This window comes from Acanthochromis polyacanthus, chromosome 14, assembly GCF_021347895.1.
Source record: "Acanthochromis polyacanthus isolate Apoly-LR-REF ecotype Palm Island chromosome 14, KAUST_Apoly_ChrSc, whole genome shotgun sequence".
NCBI classification, from domain to species: domain Eukaryota; kingdom Metazoa; phylum Chordata; class Actinopteri; family Pomacentridae; genus Acanthochromis; species Acanthochromis polyacanthus.
Genome location: NC_067126.1, coordinates 6293559 through 6315417, shown reverse-complemented (window position 1 = coordinate 6315417; position 21859 = coordinate 6293559). Strand labels below are relative to the sequence as shown.

The 21859-nt window shown below is 36.8% G+C and overlaps 1 protein-coding gene across 3 annotated transcripts in view; it reads left to right on the top strand.

Moving 5' to 3' along the window:
• Positions 1-21859, top strand: part of man1a2 (mannosidase, alpha, class 1A, member 2) — a 207278-nt gene that overhangs the window by 151449 nt on the left and 33970 nt on the right. For all 3 annotated transcript variants that reach the window (XM_051959126.1, XM_051959128.1, XM_051959127.1), the window contains exons 7-9: positions 8072-8166; positions 13189-13312; positions 15015-15108. In XM_051959126.1, the coding sequence (XP_051815086.1) occupies positions 8072-8166; positions 13189-13312; positions 15015-15108 (313 nt within the window). The remainder of the gene's footprint in view (positions 1-8071; positions 8167-13188; positions 13313-15014; positions 15109-21859) is intronic.

The following is a 21859-nucleotide window of genomic DNA, read 5'->3' as shown; positions in this document are numbered from 1 at the left end:
AATTGACAATAAAAAAAAACTCAAGTATTGTGAGGTCTTGACTGGAGCTCCAATGATTCATTGATTAGTTTTCAGTTACATGTTGAATTACTTGACAAGTATTTTAATAACCACTGAGTAACTTTATCAAGAGAAAAAAAATCTAAATTCTCTGATTTCACCTTCTTAAATTTGGTTATTTTCTGGTTTCTTTCCTCCTTTATGACAGTAAATTTAATTCCTTGTTTTCCTTTAGAAATGCTTGTTGACATTGTTCACCCTTTTCTGGTCTTTTACAAACCAAACAACTTATTGATTAATTGATAAACTAACTGACAAAAAAAACTCAACAATGAATATTGTGAGGTCTTGCCTGGAGCACCAATGACAAATTGATTAGTTGACAACAACAGATCAAATTATTTGCTAACTATTTTCATAATCACTTTTTTAATTAAGAAAAAAGTAAAATTTCTCTGATTTCAACCTCTTCAATTTAAAATTTTTCTGGTTTCTTTCATCTTCTATGACAGTAAACTTGACATATTTGAGTTTTGCTCTTTGAGAAAGGCTTATGGACATTTTTCACCATTTTCTGACTCTAATAAACCAAACAACCTATTGATTAATTGAGGAACTTACTGACAATACTCAAAGAATATTGTGAGGTCTTGACTGGAGCTTCAACAATTAATTGATTAGTCAGTAACATATTAAATTACTTACCAAATATCTTAATAGCCATTGAGTAATTTTTAAAATTCTCTAATTTCACCTTCTTAAATTTGATTATTTTGTGGTTTCTTTCCTCCTTTATGACAGTCAACTAAATAGCTTTGTTGCAAAACGAGACGTTTGAGGACATTATTTTGTTCCTTGAAAAACACTTTCTCTTATAAACCAAACAACTTATTGGTTAATCAAACTTATTGACAATACTCAACAAAGAATATTGCGAGGTCTTGTCTTTAGCTCCAGAGCTGAATTGAGCACCTTCTTGAATTTGATTATTTTGTGATTTATTTCCTCTTCTATGACAGTAATCTGAGTATCTTTGTGTTGTGGACAAAGCAAGATGTTTGAGGACGTTGTGTTGATCTTGGGAAAAAACGGATTTTTCACCATGTTCTGACCTTTTATAGATCGAACAACTTACTGATTAGTTGAGAAAGTAACTGCAAGATGAATCAGCAATTGAAATAGTTCGTAGTCTCTAGTCTTGACCCGACTATGTGAAGTTCCCTAAGATGACTGATGTTGTAGATTGGCATGATTAACATTGAAATGAATCCAAATCCAGCAGGTCCTCGGTTTACGATGTCCTCGACCTACAGCGTTACGTGGTTACATTGGTGAGTGGAGTGGATGAATACATCGTCATGCGGCGCTATAAGAGGAAGATGGCTTTGTTTACATTCACTGGTTGTGCGCCACATTGGATTGTGCTACATTCACTTTGTTTTGTTTGTGCTGGTTTTTTGGAAACTTTTTGGCCCTTCATTGTGACTCCCAAGCATAAATCGGAATCTTCTGATGGCCATGCTTCAAAGAAAAGGAGAGCCATCCCCTGGAAATGAAATTACGTATGAACATAGGTACTTATGTACATATGTGAGTTCTGACTGATTATTAAAATCATGTTACGTCACATCGTAGGAACGAAATTCCAACATAAGTCCAAAACCATCTGTACTTGGTTTAAGTTTACTTGATTAAAACATTTGAACCTAATGTTCTTACATGCATAGAAGCTGTTCAACTGAAGTTCTCCAAAATTTCTTGTTGCTACAGGACAAATTAGACTCTCCTTTACAGCTTTTCTAACCAGGACGTTTGTCACAGTGCAAGAAACTAAGTTAAAAACTACGCTGCTCTTTAACTGTGGAAACATGAAGCATTGAGCGGCACGTCACCATAATGAACCCTATAGCTACTTAGAATATTTGATGTCGGTTCACCGTCCTTCTCTGACAGACCTGGCGGTAAAATGAAACAGATTTTGTCTTTCAGTGTCAGTTGTTGTAGCTGGATGGAGATTTTCTTTGGCACGTTGTTCATTATTTCCGCATTTTCAACTGTTTGACTGCTGCATGCGTGTCAGCTGTCAAAAGCCAGAATGCAGCTCTTATCCTCCACGTCCTGCTGTGCGCGTTGAGTTTATGTTCATTAAGGTTCCAGATCATGCTTTGAATAATTGGACTCTTTTTTTTGTTAGAACATATTTTTCTACTTTTCTAGTAGAAAGTTGGTATTCTTCCTCAACACACGAATTCACTGTAAAATTCTGAATTTTTATGCAGAAAATCATGGAAAAGTAAGAAAAAAACGCTTCCTGTCTGTCAAAGTAGTTAAAAAGTGGTGGAATTATATAGAGCATTTTCATGAGAAAATTAATCAAACACAAAGGAAAGAAAGTTTGTTTGTGTTGCTGTAGAAGAAAGATTCAGTGAAAACAAAGAAGACTGAATTTTGGGCTTTGTTTTAAGAAGTGTAGGATCCACCAGCCATTATCAACAATGAAACAGAACCAGAACAGGGTTTTGTTTATTCCCCCACCTAAAACTCTGGAGTCCTACCACCTCTGCAGCCACAGGATGGAGACGGGCTCTCCTTTTGATCGGCGAAGCAAGAGGGGACACCAGGACACTATGCCAGATGTTGGACATGTCTGGCATGGGGGCGCGAAGCACCAAGTCAGCAGGAAGCCAGGCTGAGAGCTGATTTTAAAGGATTCCCCCCAATACAGACCTCCAGGGTGTGTATTGGACCTGTCTTAGCAAGAGACTGGCTCAAAACTCCCAAGTACCACAAAGCCTTTAAGGAACCAAATTGATAGCAATAAAAATTCTGATTGATTCCTGAACCACAGAAGAGAGGAAGCTCAGGAACCTGGAGGAACACTTCAAAGACATTCCATTCACAGACAAAGGAACTCTGAACTCCCCTCAAAACTAGCAAAGACAATCATCTCCCAATTCTGGACAAAACTCCTTTTATGTACATCCATTTCACCAAACAAGTGAACTTTTTGCGGCGGGGGGGGCGGGGGGCGCGCGGTTTGTCCCGGGCAGACGAGCGGCGGCAGGTATTAGCCAACCAGGTAGTGGGGGAGAGCAGCCGGCGGACCCGCACAGTTAAAAATGACAGCTCCGGTGGCTTGGTGCTTTCCGTTTTTTTGTTTTTTGTTTTTTTTTGGGCACAGACCAGTGAGGCGGCAATTTCGGCAAAATTGTAGTGAGGCGGTGGCCTATACCAGCGAGGCGGTGGCCTATACCAGCGAGGCGGTGGCCTATACCAGCGAGGCGGCCCGCCTCGTCGGTCATATAGGAGGGGAAACACTGGATAATCCAGACGAAGAATCCGAGTTCCTTCCTCATGGGAAAGTGTCCTAGTTCAGCATAATTCTTGAGTATGTCTGCTGCAACTGTCTTCACCAAATCCCAATAAAGATTTCCTGTGAGATTTAAATCCTTCAACTACCAATACCACTCTAGAATATTCTAGGATGTCTTGGGAGACCCAGCCTTAGTAGACAATGTGATAAGCATGGTCTTGTTGCTGGAAAGCCAAATGTCGTCCCCAAGCATCATCTTATTCAGTGTCAGCATGAAATTAGCTTCTGAGATTTCCTGATACTATTTGGTCAAATTCATCTCGTTTTCTACTTATTATAGTTTTGCAGTACCTGATGAAGCCAATCAGGCCAAGAACAGAATTCGTCCACCGACATGCCTTACTGTAGATAGGGTGTATTGTCATCTTCCATCTCCAGCCATATATACTGATAAATCACAGGCCTACAGAAGTTCTTATTTTCTTTCAACGCTTTGGAAAATATGATTACAAAACAGCTATGGATTATGTAAATGGTTTTAAGAAATTTTGAGCTGATTTTTATGTGTTTGCCGTGGGTCAATAGAGGTTCCCATCTTTGAGTACCTGAAGAAGCCCTTTGGTGTGAAGTTGTATCTTACTGTACCAACTAAATATCAGTTACTGATTAGTTGCTGATGTCAGAATATCTTAATGTTGCTCTTTTATAGTCACTCAAGCTATTTTGCCACTTGTCTTCATAGAAATCTGGTGTTAGTGGTGGTTAAGTTGTTCTTTCTCCCTGGTCAGGTAGTGTGGCCACTTTATGTAAACCTATTCACTAGCGAACTGCGCTTTCAAAAATATCCTTAGAACAATTTAGTGCACATGCTACCTTTTGGGATCCATTTCATTGCTTATGCACAGACATTGCCATTTTTCTTAATTTTTTTTAGGGTAGTGTTCTTGACTTTGGTACAATATTAAACAATAAGATGCAAATCCAAGCATGTAGAAAAGAGAATTTGCAGCTGTAGTACTAATGTTAGCTTTCACACACGTTATAAAAGCTTGGGGCATTATTAACCACACTTGATTTGCAATTGTGTGTCTTTATAAGGAATGCTCCTTAGGGGGTTGAATAATTTTGAAACTGCACTAGTTATTAAAATTAACATTTTGTGTGGAATTTAGAGAAAACCCTTGTATTATTGGTTACATTCTGCTGTTTAAAATCCACTTGTATGTTAAATTTATTCCAAACAACTTAAAAGTTGTAGATAGTACTTAAAACCCAAATTGGCACTATAATAATTTTGAGTGCAACTGTAGTTGTTGTTGTCCTGTTGTCGTTAATAAATAAATGTTTTAGTAACTAAGTCCAGTTGACTCAATTGTTCAATTGGTCCCTAACTTGTATTGATTGATTGATTATTGAGCTAAAATAATTCCCTTGATTACTTTATGAGGATTTTCTTGTCTGTAGCAAGAGATGTTTCAGATGCTGCATTATTATTTTTAGGCTAACTCAAATATTTCGCTGGCCGAAAACTAGTTAGACTACTTAATAATTCTGCAGAAAGTAATCTTCCCCATTTACCATAACATTTCATTATTTGGTGGAGAAAAAAATTTAAACTTTACAAACACATATTTAAAATCCTACAGAAGCAACAAGTAAACTTGTAAAAATCTTATTGCTTACTAAGTGCTTAAGTAGAAAGAAACCTCGTGGATGAGAGGTGGAATCTTCGTCTCCAAGAACCATAAAGAATTCCAGGTGCTTTCCACTGAAACATGTAAGATTGCAGCTGAGCTTTGAGAGTACACCAGTCAGACACAAGAATTAAACCACTGAAAGGTGAGGTGGATACGATACGACTTGACATAAGATACAGATTCAATACAACACGTTCTGATACACTGTGATTTAAGATACAGTAATCTAAATATCTTGTTTTTCTTTGTAAAAGATTATGGACATTTTGCATGCTTTTCTGGTCTTTTACAAACCAAGCAACTTATTAATTGAGAAACTAACTGACAAAGAACTCAACAATGAATATTGTGAGGTCTCGACTGGAGCGCCAATGAAAAATTGATTAGCTGACAACAACATATCAAATTGTTTGCCAACTATTTTAATAATCGCTTTTTTAGTTGAGAAAAAAGTCAAAATTTTCAGATTTTAACTTATTAAATTTGAAAAATTTTTGATTTCTTTCCTCCTCTATGACAGTACACTTGATATATTTGAGTTTTGGACAAAACAAGATGTTTGAGAACATTGTTTTGTTCTTTGAAAAACACTTATGGACATTTTCACCATTTTCTGACTGTTATAAACCAAACAAGTTATTGATTAATTAAGGAACTTATTGACAATACTTAACTAAGAATATTGTGAGGTCTTGACTGAAGCTCTAACACGGTTATGATACGCTACAATATAAAATATGATAAGACAGGGTACAATAAGATTAGATACATCATGTTATGATATGATAGGGGCTCGCTTCAGGGACAGAAACCGTCTGAACAAGTTGATTGAGAAGGCGAGCTCCACAACTGGTGTTGTGCTGGAATCAATCCAACAGGTGACTGGGGTGAGAATTCTCAGGAAACTGAACTCTATTATGAACAATGCTTCTCACCCACTACACAGTCTGGAGGTGTTTCAGCAGAGAACCTTCAGCCACCGACTCATTCCCCTCAGTGCAGGTCTGAGCGTAGCAGGAAGTCCTTTCTACCAGCTGCAATCAGACTTTTCAATTCACAGTAATTCACATGAATACTTTAACTTATGAATTATGCATATGGTCATACGTACTGATGACTATTAGTGCTGGTGCTCTGTCGGGTTTTTGGATTTTCTGCATGTTAACATGCTGCTGTAACAAAGTAATTTCCTGTAATGGATCAGTAAACTCTTATTCTATTGTGTTCTACAATATAAGATACAATATGACAAGATAAGATCCGATACAACACGTAATGATGCGATAAGACAAAACGAGATTGAAAACGTCAAGGTGCGATATAAGACACGATACAGAAAGATGAAATCCGATGCGACACAATAAGATATGATACAAAAAAAACCAAGTTGTGTTACGATATGACAATATGACACAATAGATAAGATATGATACAATACGGTGCGACAAGCTACGATAAGGCAAGACACAATAAGAAACGGTATGACATGTTCCCATACAACACAATAAGATAAGAAACCATGATCTATGATATCGTACGTATGAAAAGAAACGATGCAATGAGATAAAGTTCAATAAAAAACAATAAGATATGCTATGTTATGATATGATAAGGTATTATATGACAACATTCAGTACAACATAAGATAAGATACGATTAACAATGAGATACTATATGCTATGATACAATCCAACAAGACAAAATAAGATAAGGTATGATGCAGTAACATACTACAAGATGCAATGCCATGAGATAAGATTCAATAAGAAACAATGAAATATGTTGAGATAGGAAAAGATTTGATACAACAAGATAAAATAAGATCTGATAAGAAACAGGAAGACAAGACCTGCCACTAGGGCTGGACCTAAATATCTGAATATTCGGTTGTTACAGTGGTATCCAAATATTTATTTGGAGATCCAAATATTCGGATCCCTTCCATCCCCCGTCAGACGATGTCATTCGATCAGTATTCGACTCGTTCCTTTGTCATCTCCTTGTCGGACGATGCAATCCAATCCGAATATTCAGCTCATTCCTTCCTCTGTCTCGCCCTCCCACCCCCCGTCATACATAACGATCCGATTCGGATATTCATCATGAATCGGGGCCGAATATCCGGAGCCCAAAAATTGCTGTTGGGGCCAGCCTTACCTGTCACACAGAAAAAAAAAAACCTGCTTAGCTAAAGGAACACGACCAAGAGCTTTAGACATTGACCGGGCCCCAAAACTCCCCAGATCCCGATCTGATCGAGAATCCGTGTAACAATTCCAATCCACAGAGGTTCCACTTGACCTGAGATACCCCCAGAAGTCTCGTGTCAAAACCCCAATGGGTTTAAACTTTTTTCAGGTGGGACCAGAAGGACATAAAGGGCATTAGACTGATGGTTTTAATGTTGTGGCTGCTCTGTGTTCGCTCACATCCAGTGCAGCAGCAGAATAACCTTAGCTTCCTTTTATCTCTTTGATTGGCACACCGAGAAAAAGAACAAGGGCTGCGCCAAATTTTTTCAGAGCCTTCATCTGTCAAACGAGTGCAAGAACTTGTGTAATCTCAAAACGAACACATGTCCATTCCCCGGCATCAGTCGGTATAAATTAGACGCCAGTCACGATAATGGAAATCCAGCTCTGACTGTGTACTTTGGTCTGTCGCTCTGCTCTGTCGATGTGGTTTGACCTCCAAGCTTTTCTCTCAGTGGTGTTCTGCAACATTTCATATTACGGTGGTACAATTTGAAGGAGGGGGTTTTGCATAAATTAGGGCTCCTCTGCTCCATAAATCTGCTCGGCTCTGACACTTTGTGGCTATCATTTAGCAATCGTCGTCCTCCTGACGTCTCACTCTGTTCTCTTCGCCTTCATCTTGCATTTGTTTTGGCTCTTGGCAGTTGTTTTATGCGTGTGCTTGTCAGGTTTTCGAGGAGAATATTAAGTGGGGAAAGTTGACGGACTGTGGAATAATCCAAGTGAGCGCGATGAAAGAGAATTTTAAAGTTAACCAGTCTAAACCATCTCTCCCTCTCCTTCTTGTTTTGTTTTTTTCTTTACAGGTATTCAAACTAAAGGCGGTCCAGCTAGCCGAGAAGCTACTTCCAGCTTTTAACACCCCGACTGGGATTCCCTGGGCCATGGTAAACCTTAAGAGGTTAGTAACTGCCACTTAAACACCACCATAACATCTTGGACCGTACCTGACATGAATATAAAGTGAAGAATCAGAAATGCCAGTTGACTAACAACCAAGAATAATCCAGAGTCTGGTGTGTCTTTAACAATTTTAGCTGTGTGTCTACATTACCAGTCAAAAGTTTGGGGTCACTGAGAAATGTTTTTTTTTTTCAATGAAGATAACATTTAATGAATCAGAAATCCAGTCTAGACTTCAATTTCAATTGAACTTCTTTTGAGATAATCAAAAATAGCGATAGTAATAATCTAAAAAAGTCTAAATAATCAGTTTGGCTGGAAATTTCACACGTACACCCCCTGTCAAAAGTTTTGAGATGGGTTCTAATTTATTTGAATGAGAAAGTGTCTCAAAACTTTTGATAGGGAGTGTACAGTATCGTTCAAAAGCTTGGGGTCATTTAGAAGCGTCATTGTTTTCGAAAGAAAAGCAGTTTTTTTCATCGAAGATCACATTAAATGAATGATGAATCCAGTCTAGACATTGTTAATATGGTAAATGACTATTCTAGCTGGAAATTTTTAATGGAATATCTCCATAGGGGTACAGAGGAACATTTCCAGCAACCATCACTCCTGTGTTCTAATGCTACATTGTGTTAGCTAATGGTGTTGAAAGGCTCATTGATGATTAGAAAACCCTTGTGCAGTCATGTTAGCACATGGATAAAAGTGAGTTTTCATGGAAAACATGAAACTGCTTGGGTGACCCCAAACTTTTGAACGGTAGTTTATATTAACCTAATGTTCGTACAAATTCTGAAAAGCAAAACATTTGATATTTCTATGGATGAAACCTGCAAGTCTAAAAAAATATACCCTCCTTGTCTAAAAAAATGAGTTAAATCTGCCATTTCCTCGCAGAAAGTTCCAATTTTGTAGAAGTTTCTCGGTTCTGATGAGGTTTTAGAAGTGTCCAGTTTTTCTGTAAACATTAAGGATTGACCAGTTGCCTTTCCAGTCGATTATTTGGACATATATTTTGCATTTTTTCCCCATGATCAGCGGTATATTGATTAGGCGATCACACATAAAATAATTTTGTCTACTCTGTCTCTTGTAGCTCTGGATCCCAACAATTAACATGTCGGTGTTACCAAATGGTACACCTGGAGCTTATTGTGCTGACAATGCTATGCTACTGCTAGCTATTGCTAAGAGGTTAGCTCTGTCTGTTGTCCTGAGGCTAACGCTATCTGAAACGCCATAGCATCTTTCTAAAATCAGATTAACTTGAGCAGACTTGAGTCATGTCTACAAATCAAGACATTGGCTTCTTTCACAGTGACTGAGGCTATGCTAACAGCTAGCGGCTAAGTTAGGAAGCAGACAGAAAAAGACAAAAAACAACAAAAACATGACTAAATTTTGCAAAAATGAGACAAAATTACAATAGAGCAATCTAGTATTTTAATTTCTGATCAAAACAACTTGTCATTGTCTAGCAATTATTTTAAATTTGTGGTTTTATTAATTTACAATCTGCAGATAATGTCTTCTCGGTAATTTTTACACTTTACAAAGTCGTCCTGCAGCCGAATTGGACCCTTTGGTGGTCTACCTTTTGTGTGTCTTTGTAATGCTTTTGTGTCGTGTTGCATTTTTGAGGTAATTTAGCATCTCTCTGTGGTAATTTTGTGTCTCTTTGCGGTCATTTTGTGTGTCTATGTGGCTATTTTGCCATTCTTGGTGGCTGTTTTATATCTGTTTGGTGTTACCTTGTGTCTCTTTAGGGTCATTGTGTGTCTCTTCTCAGTAATGTTGTCATTTTGTGGTCATTTTGCATCAACTTTTGCATATAAAACAGCTGCTTCGGGCTTCGATCTCTTTAGGAAAAAATATATTCAAAGTTCACCACTGTTTCTGTGACCACAAAACTCTCATAGCTGTATTTTTCTTCACAATATACCGATATGACTGAAGTTAATTTGGTTAGAGAGTCACCGGGGCAACTTTTCAGTTGATTTCAGGCTAAAAATATGGTACATTATTATTCTATATGTGGTTTTCAGCGCACATACACAACTAATATTTGACTTTTATTGTCTGTACAGGTCCTTGATTAACCTGAAGGTCTGTAACTCAGCAGTTGTACAACAGGATAATACACACATTAACAGTGATCAAGGCCGCGCTAACAAACACATTTCATTCCTCCTGGAAGCATCAAGGCTTTCAGAATCTTGCACATTCCTCATCGAGATAAAATCCAACCTCTGAATGCTGTTAAACGTTCACTTCTGCAATATTTGTTTTGTAATAATCTCACGTTTTTTTATAAGCTCCCACACGTCCACCGTCCGCCCACTCAGGTGTTTGCTTCTGCCTGATTACAGGACTGTGTGGGTTTGTGCTGCGAGGGCAGGACAACTTCCACCTCCATCGCTCTGATTATCACATCGTTTGTTTTCTCCTCGTGTTCCTCCCAACGTGGCTGCACTCCACTTTAACCTGAAAGAGTCGGTCTGAGCGGCTCCGAGGGCCCGTTTGAGGGAGATTTTGTATTTTTAACAGGCTGCAGAAAGAAAGCGGAAAAGAAATGTTAAATTCAACTTTTAGAAACGTGCCGTCGCCCTGTTTCCCTACAGCTTGTTACACTGGTCCATATTCCAGCTGCAGTGGAACATTACCAGAACATCTTCATCCCCTCTCCCCTCATTTTGGGTCTCTTTGTGATTATTTCCTGTGACTTTATGGTCATGTTGTATCTCTTTGAAGTCATTGTACATCCCTTTGTGGTAATTCTGAGTCTTCTTATGGTCATTATGTGTCTCTTTTAGGACATTTTATGTCTCTTTGTGGTCATTTTGGGTCTCTGTAAGGTCATTGTGCGTCACTTTGTGGTAGTTTTGTGTCTCTTTTTGATCGTTTTGCATTTGTGAGGTCATTTAGCATGTCTCTGTGGTTAATTTGTGTCTCTTTGCATTCATTTTATGTCTCTATGTGGCTATTTTACCCTTCTTGGTGGCTGTTTTATATCTATTTGGTGTCTCTTTGTGGTCATTTTGTGTCTCTGCAGTAATTTTGTCGTTTTGTGATCAATTTCCATCTCTTTGTAGTTCTTTTGTGTCTCTTTGTGGTCATTTTGCATCTGTTCGTAGTGTTTTTGTGTCTCTGTGATCATTTCCATCCCTTTCTGCTCAGCGCTCTCTGCTGCCGTTCTTTTCTTGTCGTTTCATTGTACCTGTGAAGGGAAACTGTGTGGTTCTTTGCCTGGCGACATTTCACCTCCCTCACCTGCCGTTTGTGTTATCAGTTCACATTTACGTATTGGTGGCTGTGAAAGAACGAAGTGAATAATCCTGGAGGCTAGTTTGTTGCTAAGCAGCGAGGCTCGGTGAGGCTCAGATAAGCATCCTGTTCCAGGTATTTCCAGCTCCTTGAGGATATGCGTAGCACAAGAGAAGGCCTCGGTTTACTCAAGGTGATTCTGATTTTCCAGGTGCTTTCTGACAAACACACACCAGAGAAAACGCAGTTCCACGTGTTCACGAATACGGCAAAACCCGTCAGGAACGACTGTGATCGAGGGAATTAAAGCTGCACAGGAATCTACTTATGTAAAAACTGAGGCATTTCCACATGCATCTTATGTTGTAGAAGCTTATATTTGACTCAGAACACCTTTAAAAAAACTAGGATGACTTCACCTGCTACTTGGTATCAGAAGTAAATATTGCTGTGTTGGTCAAATAATGCGTGTTTCAATCTGGGTTAGTAATCAAGAAAACGCCAAAAAGTGACGTTTGGGACCAACATATGTCTGAAGTAAAAATCTGAACTAACATTTAGAGTAACACAAACTCCAACACAAGGTTTGGTTCATGTGTCTTTGTTTATGTTTTAAATTTGACAAATTAAAAGAGAAATCACCATTTATTCCTGAGTCTTTTATAGGCTATTGGTCAGAAGAAAATGTGTGAGGCAGCTGCATCAGAGCCAAAGTTGTGCTTTTGATTTTTGTTACATTTTATTGAGAATTGGTCCAAAAAAATCGCAATTCGTCACCATTTTGCATCTTTTTGTGGGCATTTGCAATGACTTCATGGTAATTTCAGGTTTATTTGCAGTTGTTTTGTGGTGATTTTTGCTCTCTTTGTGGTCATTGTGTGTCATTTTATAGTCATTCTGTCTTTTTGTGGTCATTTTGTGTCTGTTTTGGTCCATTTTGTGTCTCCGTATGATCATTTTGTGCCTATTTTATGTCATTTTTTGTCTGGTCAGTTTGTTTCTTTGTGATCTTTTTCTGGATCTTTGAGTTAATTTTGGGACTCTTTGTGGTTATTTTGTGTCTTTTTATGGTTATTTTGAGTGTTTTAGGTGATTTTCTGTCTCTTTTGGTCATTTTTCGTGTCTTTTTGGTCATTTTGTGTCTCTTGATCATTTTGCGTCTCTGTGGTCATTTTGTGGGTCTTTGTGGTCATTTTGCTGCTCTTTTAGGTGATTTTGTGTCTCTTTAAGGTCATCTTATCTGTTGTTTACATCTCAAATAACAGCTGATCAATGCTATTGAAAACTGCTCCTTAGCATGTGTAAAACATTAAAGAAAAGCTAAAGTAGAAGCTAGTTTTTAATGAAACCCTAATGGCCCTAATCATTTCAGCGTCGCACTTCTTAAACCATATTATGATCTCTCGACTCAGTGATTAAAGTATTTTTCAGACTTGATGACTTACTACTTTGGCGTCGCCCAGAGTTCCACTTAATGAAGCGTTTTTCAAACTGCGGCTAAAAATATGATCTTAACAGCCACAAATCTTAGCAGCTGCCAAACTTTGTGCTGAGTCACTGGCCTTACTTGAAAAACCTGTCAGATGCTTTCTGGTCGTTAAAACCTTTATTACCGCCTTAACCTGAGCTTGTAGAATTTAACCTGTGTTTGTTTCCTTGTCCCGCTCCTCCTTGTTTTTACTTTTCTGCCTCTATAACATCCACCTCCCCCTCTCCTCCCCCTCTCCTCACCCCTTCCTCCTCCTCTCAGCGGTGTTGGTCGTAACTGGGGCTGGGCGTCGGCCGGCAGCAGCATCCTGGCCGAGTTTGGAACTCTGCACATGGAGTTTGTTCACCTGACCTACCTGACAGGAAACCCCGCCTACTACCAGAAGGTAACACCGTGAAAGTTTGGATTTTAATCTGAGCGAGTCTTTCAAAGCTATAAAAATGGTGAATATGTTAGAACTCTAAGCAGTTTCTGGGCTTTTTTTTGGCTTACTGTCATATTTTTTAAAATAATTTTAAATAATTTTTTTCTGCAATTTTGAACCTCGTCAAAAATTCAGAATATTTTTGGATGAAACCTAAAACAGTCCCTCCAGGAATTTGCGATGTTGCGATTGCGCGAATTCACGCGAAATCAACCAATCTCTGCCAATTTTGCACAGCCTTGCAATTTTGTCCAATCACCACAACTTTCCCGCAATTTTGGCCCGCCTCCCGTGATTTCCACCAATCATAGCAGCTCCCAGCGCAAACGTAATGCACATACGTCACCGAATTCACTTCCTGTTTATGGTTTGAAGATGCAGACATGTGCGATACTAGTGTCTCTCATTTACCAACAAAAATTACTGCTGAGGACCGTGATAAACAATTAATTCACTGATGTTCTTCACCAAAGCGGAGCTAAACTGTTTTACACCCATGCAGTGTTGTGGTGGAATACAAAAAAAATCGATTGATATACACTTTTTAAAAAAAAAAAAAAAGAAACACATTAGAACGGCTGAAATGAGCAGACAGCAGACCAGACAAATCACCATGATGGAAACTGTTGCATCCAGATCCGTTAGAGCACTGAAAGAATGAAGGTAAATTAGAATAATTATTCCACCAAAGAACACGGCGGAGTTATGTGACGATCAGCGTGTGTGAATCCTTCCTCTGTTACCAACATCACTGAAAAACAGACTCAGGGATTTAAATGAAGTTTTCAGGGTCGGTCAGAAATGACACAAGGACCAAGTGATTAGACTTCGGCAGTGATGCGGCTTAAAGTTTGGATCAACGGATTTGTTAAGGATTTCCCGTTGAGGTAGCGGCACAGCGTCTGATAGCGGCACGGTAACCGTGGCAACAAGTGAACACTACCTCAGCGGCCTGCTGACGATCACATCATTGTGATCCTACAACAAATCTACCTCTGTGGATGTATCGGAAATGATACAAAGAACAACTGATTAAATTGTGGGGGTGTTTCTGAGTCCCATCAATTCCTGTCGCCCCCTGCATAGTTAGGTCACGTCATGTTAAACCAGTATCTGGCTGCTGCTAATGTCACACCATGGTGTGCCAGCTTTTGTGGAAATTTGATGGAACGTTAAATAATTAATTTCGGAATAAATATTGTCAATTACAGTTTCAAAACGTGTTCTACAAGCTGGAAAAAATGCAGCTTTTTAGCAATTGTCACTGTCTCCCACAATTTTAGCACAACAAATAAGCTTAAAACATCGCAACTTTTATCGCAGTTTTTTTAGAAAAGCTGCCGCGAATTCAGGCATTTTCGGCCGTAATGATCACGAAAAACGCCCGCGAAATCCTGGAGGGACTGCTAAAACCTCACACTTAGCTGCTGAAATGCCGTTTAAAATTCCGTTAACATGCCATAAATATTTTTTTTAAAGGTTTTGTAACGCTTTTTTTTAATCAGCTGTTTTGTTCGGTTTATTTTTTTGGCCTTTTTTTTTTTTTTTTACAAAAGACGTGGAATAAAGACATTTTGATCATAAATAAAACAACGTGAATGAGTAAGGAAGGGGAGATATTTTCTTTTTGGGTTAAAACTTATGTTTCTGCCGTTTATTTAAGGTGATGCACATCCGGAAGCTGCTGGCCAAAATGGACCGACCCAACGGGCTCTACCCGAACTACCTGAACCCCCGAACGGGCCGCTGGGGCCAACGTAAGTCCAACTTTTTTATTTACATTTTATTTACCTTTTTATTTATTTAATGTCACCTCATCCACAGGGTTCTTGTCAGAACACTGAACGTCTCTTTATGGTCGTTTTATATCTCTTTATGGTCGTTTTGAGCCTCTTTTAGCTCATTTTGTGTCTATTTGTGGTCTTTTTTCATCTTTTGACAGTGTTTTTATGTCTCTTTTAGGTCATTTTGTGTCACATTATGGTCATTTTGTGTCTCTTTACGGTTATTTTTAGTCTCTTTTAGGTCATTTTGATTCTCTTTTAGGTCGTTTTGTATCTATTTTTGGTCTTTTTTCATCTTTTGATTGTGTTTTTGTGTCTCTTTATAGTCATTTTGAATCTCTGATGTCATTTTGTGTCATTTTCTGGTCATTTTGCGTCTCCTTGAAGTCACTTTGGGTCTCCTTGAAGTCATTTTGCATCTCTTTATGGTCAGTTTGCATCTCCTTAGGGTCATTTTTCCTCTGTTTGTGGTTATATTGCTAGTCTTATTTTTATTTATTTAACACCACCTCACCCTGCAGGGTTCATGTCAGAACTCCGTGGCGTTAGATAACTGCTTTACAAATCAGCGTTAATACGAGAGGAAAGAGTAACGCTAAGTGAAGGAAAGACGAGGAGCAGAATGGATCGTCTTTAATGAGAACAAATTGAATCGAGTAGAAGAAGACGGAAGACGGGGAACGCAGTATTCCCAGTGTATTGATTAATTTTGGCGAGCTGCCCGGGGAAATTAACAGCATCTCCAAGTGAAGTTAGACGTGCAGCGACGCACTCGTCCTGCTCTGAAACCTGTCATTTCTGCCTTAAAGTCATTTCCCATGAATACACCGTTAAACTGTTGAGACAACAAATGTGTTTGTTGGTTACGCTTTGAAATAATGTCGTATTTCACTCGACACACGTTGAAGGACGTTTGGAATTATTCTCACATCGACGAAATGCAAACGCAGGCGAGTAGATTAAGAAGCACAGCGGATGTAAACACACGAATCCCAGTGGAAATGTTTGTTTTCAGGCCTTTTACTGGCTGCTCTCATGCATTTTAAGACATTAGATACTTCTAATGACTTCTCCTGTTTGTAATGCTGGTGAAAATATCCCGCTGCCCTCCACGTTTTGGATGAAAATCAGTGATATTCTGCTTTAGTGACCCTGTTCTGTGCACAAACTGCTTTTCTAAGTTCATTACAGTTGCAAAGAGAGCATTTAAATAGTGAAATAAAATCAGATTAGCTCATTTCAAGCTTGTAGCAACAGGATTCCTTCACACTTTTCTTTACTTGAAGCCTAAAATTCACAATTTCCAATAATCTCTAAACGCCTGAACGTCCCAGTAAAACAGCTGTGTTCATAACGGCAGCAAATCTGGACATTTCTTTAGTTTGCATCCAATCATTACATCACAATCACCAAATATGAGGTTTGAAATTTATAAAAATGTCTTTTCTACGTACAGAAATAATTTCTTTAGGAGTCGTCATTGTTTCTATGAACACAGTGATGAAGAGGGCTGCACAGATGCTAAGAAATGACTTTTTTAACTCATTTTAGTTATCATTTATAAATAAATATGAAACATATAGCGGTAATAATAGTATAATATTATTTATACTATGTGTTAATGTAAATAATATAATAAAAGACATATTGGTGACAGAGATCCTCAGTAGACAGGAATTTATTTACACAGTAAACATCCAGTTATCAACACATATGGTCTGAAAAATGACAACCAGCTAAGTAATGAATAAATCAGTCAAATTCGTAAATAATTTAAATTAGCAAGTAAGTAACAGTCAGTAAATAAGTAAGTTAGTAAGTCAATAAATAAATAAACAAGTCAATAAATAAATAGGTAAATAAATCAATAAGTCAGTGAGTAAATAAATGAGCAAATAAGTAAATAGTTAAGTAATTAAGTCAAGAAATAAATAAATTAGTACATAGATAAATCAATCAATAAATAAATCGGTAAATAAATAAATCAGTAAATAAATAAATCGGTAAATAAATAAGTAGAAAAATAAGTAAATAATAAGTAAATACATAAATGAGTAAAATTCAGGCATGCCTTGTATTCTATTCCAGCCTCTCCTTATTTAAATTAAATGACTACTGAGGGAGTCGTCATAATTTAACATGTTTATGGTGAAAAATAAAATAAGTCAGATTAAGATCACCTCCTCTAGTCTGAGGTCTTTAGCTTTAATAAACTGTTAGTAATACGGTCCAAATCTGAATCCAGAAAAGCAAAAACACAAACAGGTCTGGAGTCTGACCTGCATTAGTGGCTGATAATAAACGACTTTGTCAGAATTAGTTCTCCTCCAAACATTTATTCAGAATATTTCTTTCATGAATGTTTGTGGACGTTTCCCTGAAGTTACTTCAAGTTCTACTCCTATTTTTACTGGATTTGAATTTTTAACAATGACTTATATATTCTCAGTTTATAGATGTTTAACATTCAAAACACAAAGCACTGTATGTTTAGATTTGAAAAATGATTAAAAAATATATAAAAATGTTATTTTGCAGATTTTCTCTGCTATATTAAGAAAAACCACAGGAAAGAATACATTTTCAGTCAGTTTATATGTTAAAAAAATAAAAAGAAAACTGTCTTCATAAAAAATATTTTTTTTACAAATATTCTTTTTTCTTTTTTTTTACAGTTTTCTGTGTGATCAGTGCTAATCAGTGTTTAACCTTAAATATATCTAATAATTAATTTAATAGAATAATAATTTCCAGATGTTTGCTAATATTTAAAAGAGAAAATGCATATTAACAATTTAAAAAGTGTTTAAACAAATAATTTTACAGGTTTAAACTGCTCTGTCAGAATTAATTCTCCTCCAAACATTTATTCAGAATATTTCTCATTTTCTTTCATGAGTGTGGACGCCTCCCTGAAATTTCTTCAACTTCCACTCAGTGTTCTCTAAATATTTCTCTTTGTTTTAGGTCGCTGAATGTTATCAGAACGCTCCAACAGAATATTAAAACGTTGTGGATATGAAAATATTCCTCTTTTAGAAGTACTTTTGTCTTAATGGAGCTTTTCCATCCCATATCTGCTCTTTAATTCAAGCAGAGGAAATGAAAAGATGGAATCTGTTTATAATTGAATAGATTATTGTGTTTTTTTAGTCCAGGAGAGTTGAGCTGCCATAAATTAAATCTGTTAAATTTCACTGTAATCACAAGTAAACGGGAAACACATAAACACACTAAACACAGAGGAGCAGGCTCTCTTTAAGGTACACGTGCTGTGGTCCGGTTCTATTAGGGTCTTTTGGTTTTACTTGTCAACAGAACAAATGGGTGCTCTGTGGACAGATAGATAAATGGAGGGGATCATTAAAGGACGGGTCGACAGCCAGACCGATGGACTCGTAAACGCTCAGACTTTGGGCCAAAGGCACGGAAAAATAAATGTGTGACGGCGGAGGGAGGGCGGATTGATTGATGGATGGATGAGTGCACTAACAGATGGACAGTTAGCTGTGTGACGAGGCAGGTGATGATGGATGTTTGTTTCTGAGTCACAAAACGAGTCCCACAGTGAGTTATGGGAATTATTGTGTAGGAAGCAGCGCCTCACAGACCCACAGGGTGATGAAGCCATGAAGTCAGTCTGTTTGTTAAACAGTAAAAAAATCAGTGTTTTTATCACTAGTAGTTGTTTTTTTAATGCTGTTTTACCTTGATGGTGCTATTTTTACTCTATTTAAATATAAAATCTACATATATTTCATTTATATGCTGGATTTATAAATGAACAGTTTTTTTGTATTTTATTTAACTTATGAATTGAGTGACATTGATTTTCAGATGTTTGCTAATATTTAAAAGAAAAAAGAAGTATATTAGGAATTGAAAATATATTTACATGTACAGTATTTATTCATATGTATAGTAGTTATTTTACAGATTTGCCGTCTTGTTTAGAAAAATCGCAGGAACAAAATACACTTTTAAGTCAATTTCTCAGCTGACTGAAAAATACAAAGCCGTCCTCTTAAACATATATATACTTTTAGTATAAGAATTAGGTCTTTTTGTGTGTGTGTGTTAACTTACATTGCACTGTTTTACCGTGTTTAAATCCAGCAAAAAATGAATTCTAAATGATTTTGCAGATATTTGCAGTCATTTTTGCCATTTTTGAACGATACAGTATTCCATGATTTTGAACGTCTCTCTTGCTGCAAGATTTTCTGGGTTTTTTCCATTTTTTTTCACAGTGTACAGACATGCATGACATTTGATGTAAACATCAATGTTAGTCAATGTTTGACCTTAAATTACACTTTTTACTGTATTTGAATTTTAAAAAGTACATATTAAAAAGTCATTTTAGAGATCATCTCTGTTTTGTTAAGCAACAGATATTTAGAAAAATCACAGGAAAAAAACTTTTCGGTCAATTTATATGTTGACCAAAAAAATACAAACAGATAAAAACTGTCCACTTAAAAAAATGTTTTCTAATAGGGATTTTGTTGTTTTTGTACAGTATTTCAACTTAAATTACATTGTTTCGTAGATACTTGCAGTCATTTTTACAGTTTTGAGCAATACAGTATTTCTTGGTTTGCAAATGTTTGCTAATATTTGAAGAAAAAAATATATGTATTTAAAACAGAAAAATAGAGAAACAACCAAAAAGACTTTCAGTTTTTTCCTGTTTAATTTAAATACAATTTATGTAGATTTTTAAATGCTTAATATACATTTTCTTTTCTTCCAACTAATAGCAAACATGTATATTAACAATGTACTTTTTCAGATTCAAGGTTAAAACGTTGCTTTAAAATTGCAAGGACTTTTAATGTGGACAGTGTTCCCAGTTTTGGCCTGTTTTTCAACATTTTAACTTCTGAAATAATTATTTTTTCTGTAATTTTTCTCAATGTTATCTGTAATTGAACAAAAAGGGAAAATCTGTAAAATAACAGTTAATTTTTTTTCTTTTCTACCGTTTTTTGAATTGTGAATGTGTTGGTTCTTTCCTTCAAATAACAGTAAACATCTGCAAATTATCAAAAAAAATCTGATTTAAATACATTAAAAATAATGTCATTATAGGTCAAACTTAGGTGAAAGAAATGACAATTTCTAAAAATACTAATTGATATGGACATTATATCCATTTTTTGGCTCGATTTTGAACATGTTAACGTGTAAAATAAGGTTTTTATATATTATCTGTAATTCAACAACACTGGGGAAATGTGCAATGTAACAGTAAATTGTTATTATTGAATTAATTTTAAAAAATCCCTTTCTACAGTGCAGTGATACATGTCTTTGTATGAATGTTTGTTGACCTCCACACATTAATTAGCTGCCATCCCACCTCGTTGTTCCTTTGTTGAGTACAAGGAGTTTGGTGAGAGCTCCATAATTAATGTGAACCTTGACTGGACTCGGGGCAAAAATGTCCTTGAATGTTGATAAATTCCTGCGAAACCACGAATGATGAGGCAAAGGTTGGCCCAGTGATTTCACCATTTTTCTCCTTTATGCTTTGCACTGTGAGGTAATCATGTCCAATCATGCGACTACCGTGCCCTTGTCCACAGTCGATTATTTGTTGCCGGGTGACTCTTTGTAGAGTTTGTGGGGGGAAAGAGAAATTGAGCTGTTTTCATGAAAAAACAGCTTTAAGCAGCCCGAGGCACTAAATGTTGGCACTGAACAGCCAGCAGAGAAAGCTTCATCAACCAAGAGGCAACTATATCATAAAAATAAACAATAGCGGGGAGTTTCACACGTGCTTGGTGGTTTCTCTAAGGGTTTGTTGAAAACGAAAGCTAAAACATCTCGTTGAAAGTGCGCTTGTCTTGCAGTGAAGATACGACCAAAAAAACACATTTACACAAGTTACAAGAAAATGGTAACCTTGATTTACCAAGAATTACTGCCAGGTTTGTAATGAGACTAATCTTTGATAAATCATGTCTCTTTCTTGTGTCATGCACTCTATACTTCTACTACTGCTAAATGTTGACTAAAATGTTAACTAAAGGCCGCTTGTTCCTCTTGTCTAAGTACCATTAGTGACACCTATTATTTTAAATCATTTGTGTTTTATTTATTTATGTTTTGAGGCATCATCCAATGGCTTGTTAGCTACAGTTTTGAAGCCTGAAGTCTTCATGTTGGTCTTTTGAGATCAGACATAAAAAAAAAACGTGAGGTGGATGTGGCTGGAGAACCTGAGGACATAGCGTACTAGCTATTTTTATCATCTATTTTTCTCGTAATGAGAGCAAACCTTACAAATCTAACAACATGCTATATTCAAACAGTCTTCAAACTAGTGGTTGATATCATAAAGTCAATAGAAAAATGTTTACTGATGTAAGTAATCAAGTGAGTAGTAGGTATATTTTTTCATAGACTTTTATACAATTGGCAAAATTTTCTAACCAGAGGAGTCGCCACCTGCTGGTTGTTGTAGAGAATGCATGTTAACTTAACTTTTCAGACCAGAAGGACTTGATTCATCTTTTAAATACAATCTATAGTGTTGCTATGTTTGCATTCAGTAATCAATAAACATCGTAGATTTGATTAGAGGCTGGGCTTCAAGCTTAAGACCATTCGTTGCGAGTCTTTCGGTTGCCTTTAATTCGAAAACAAAAGATAAACAGAGCTCCTGTGGATTGACTTTTTTACAGGATAATCTGATTATTCCTGAACTGTGTCGAGA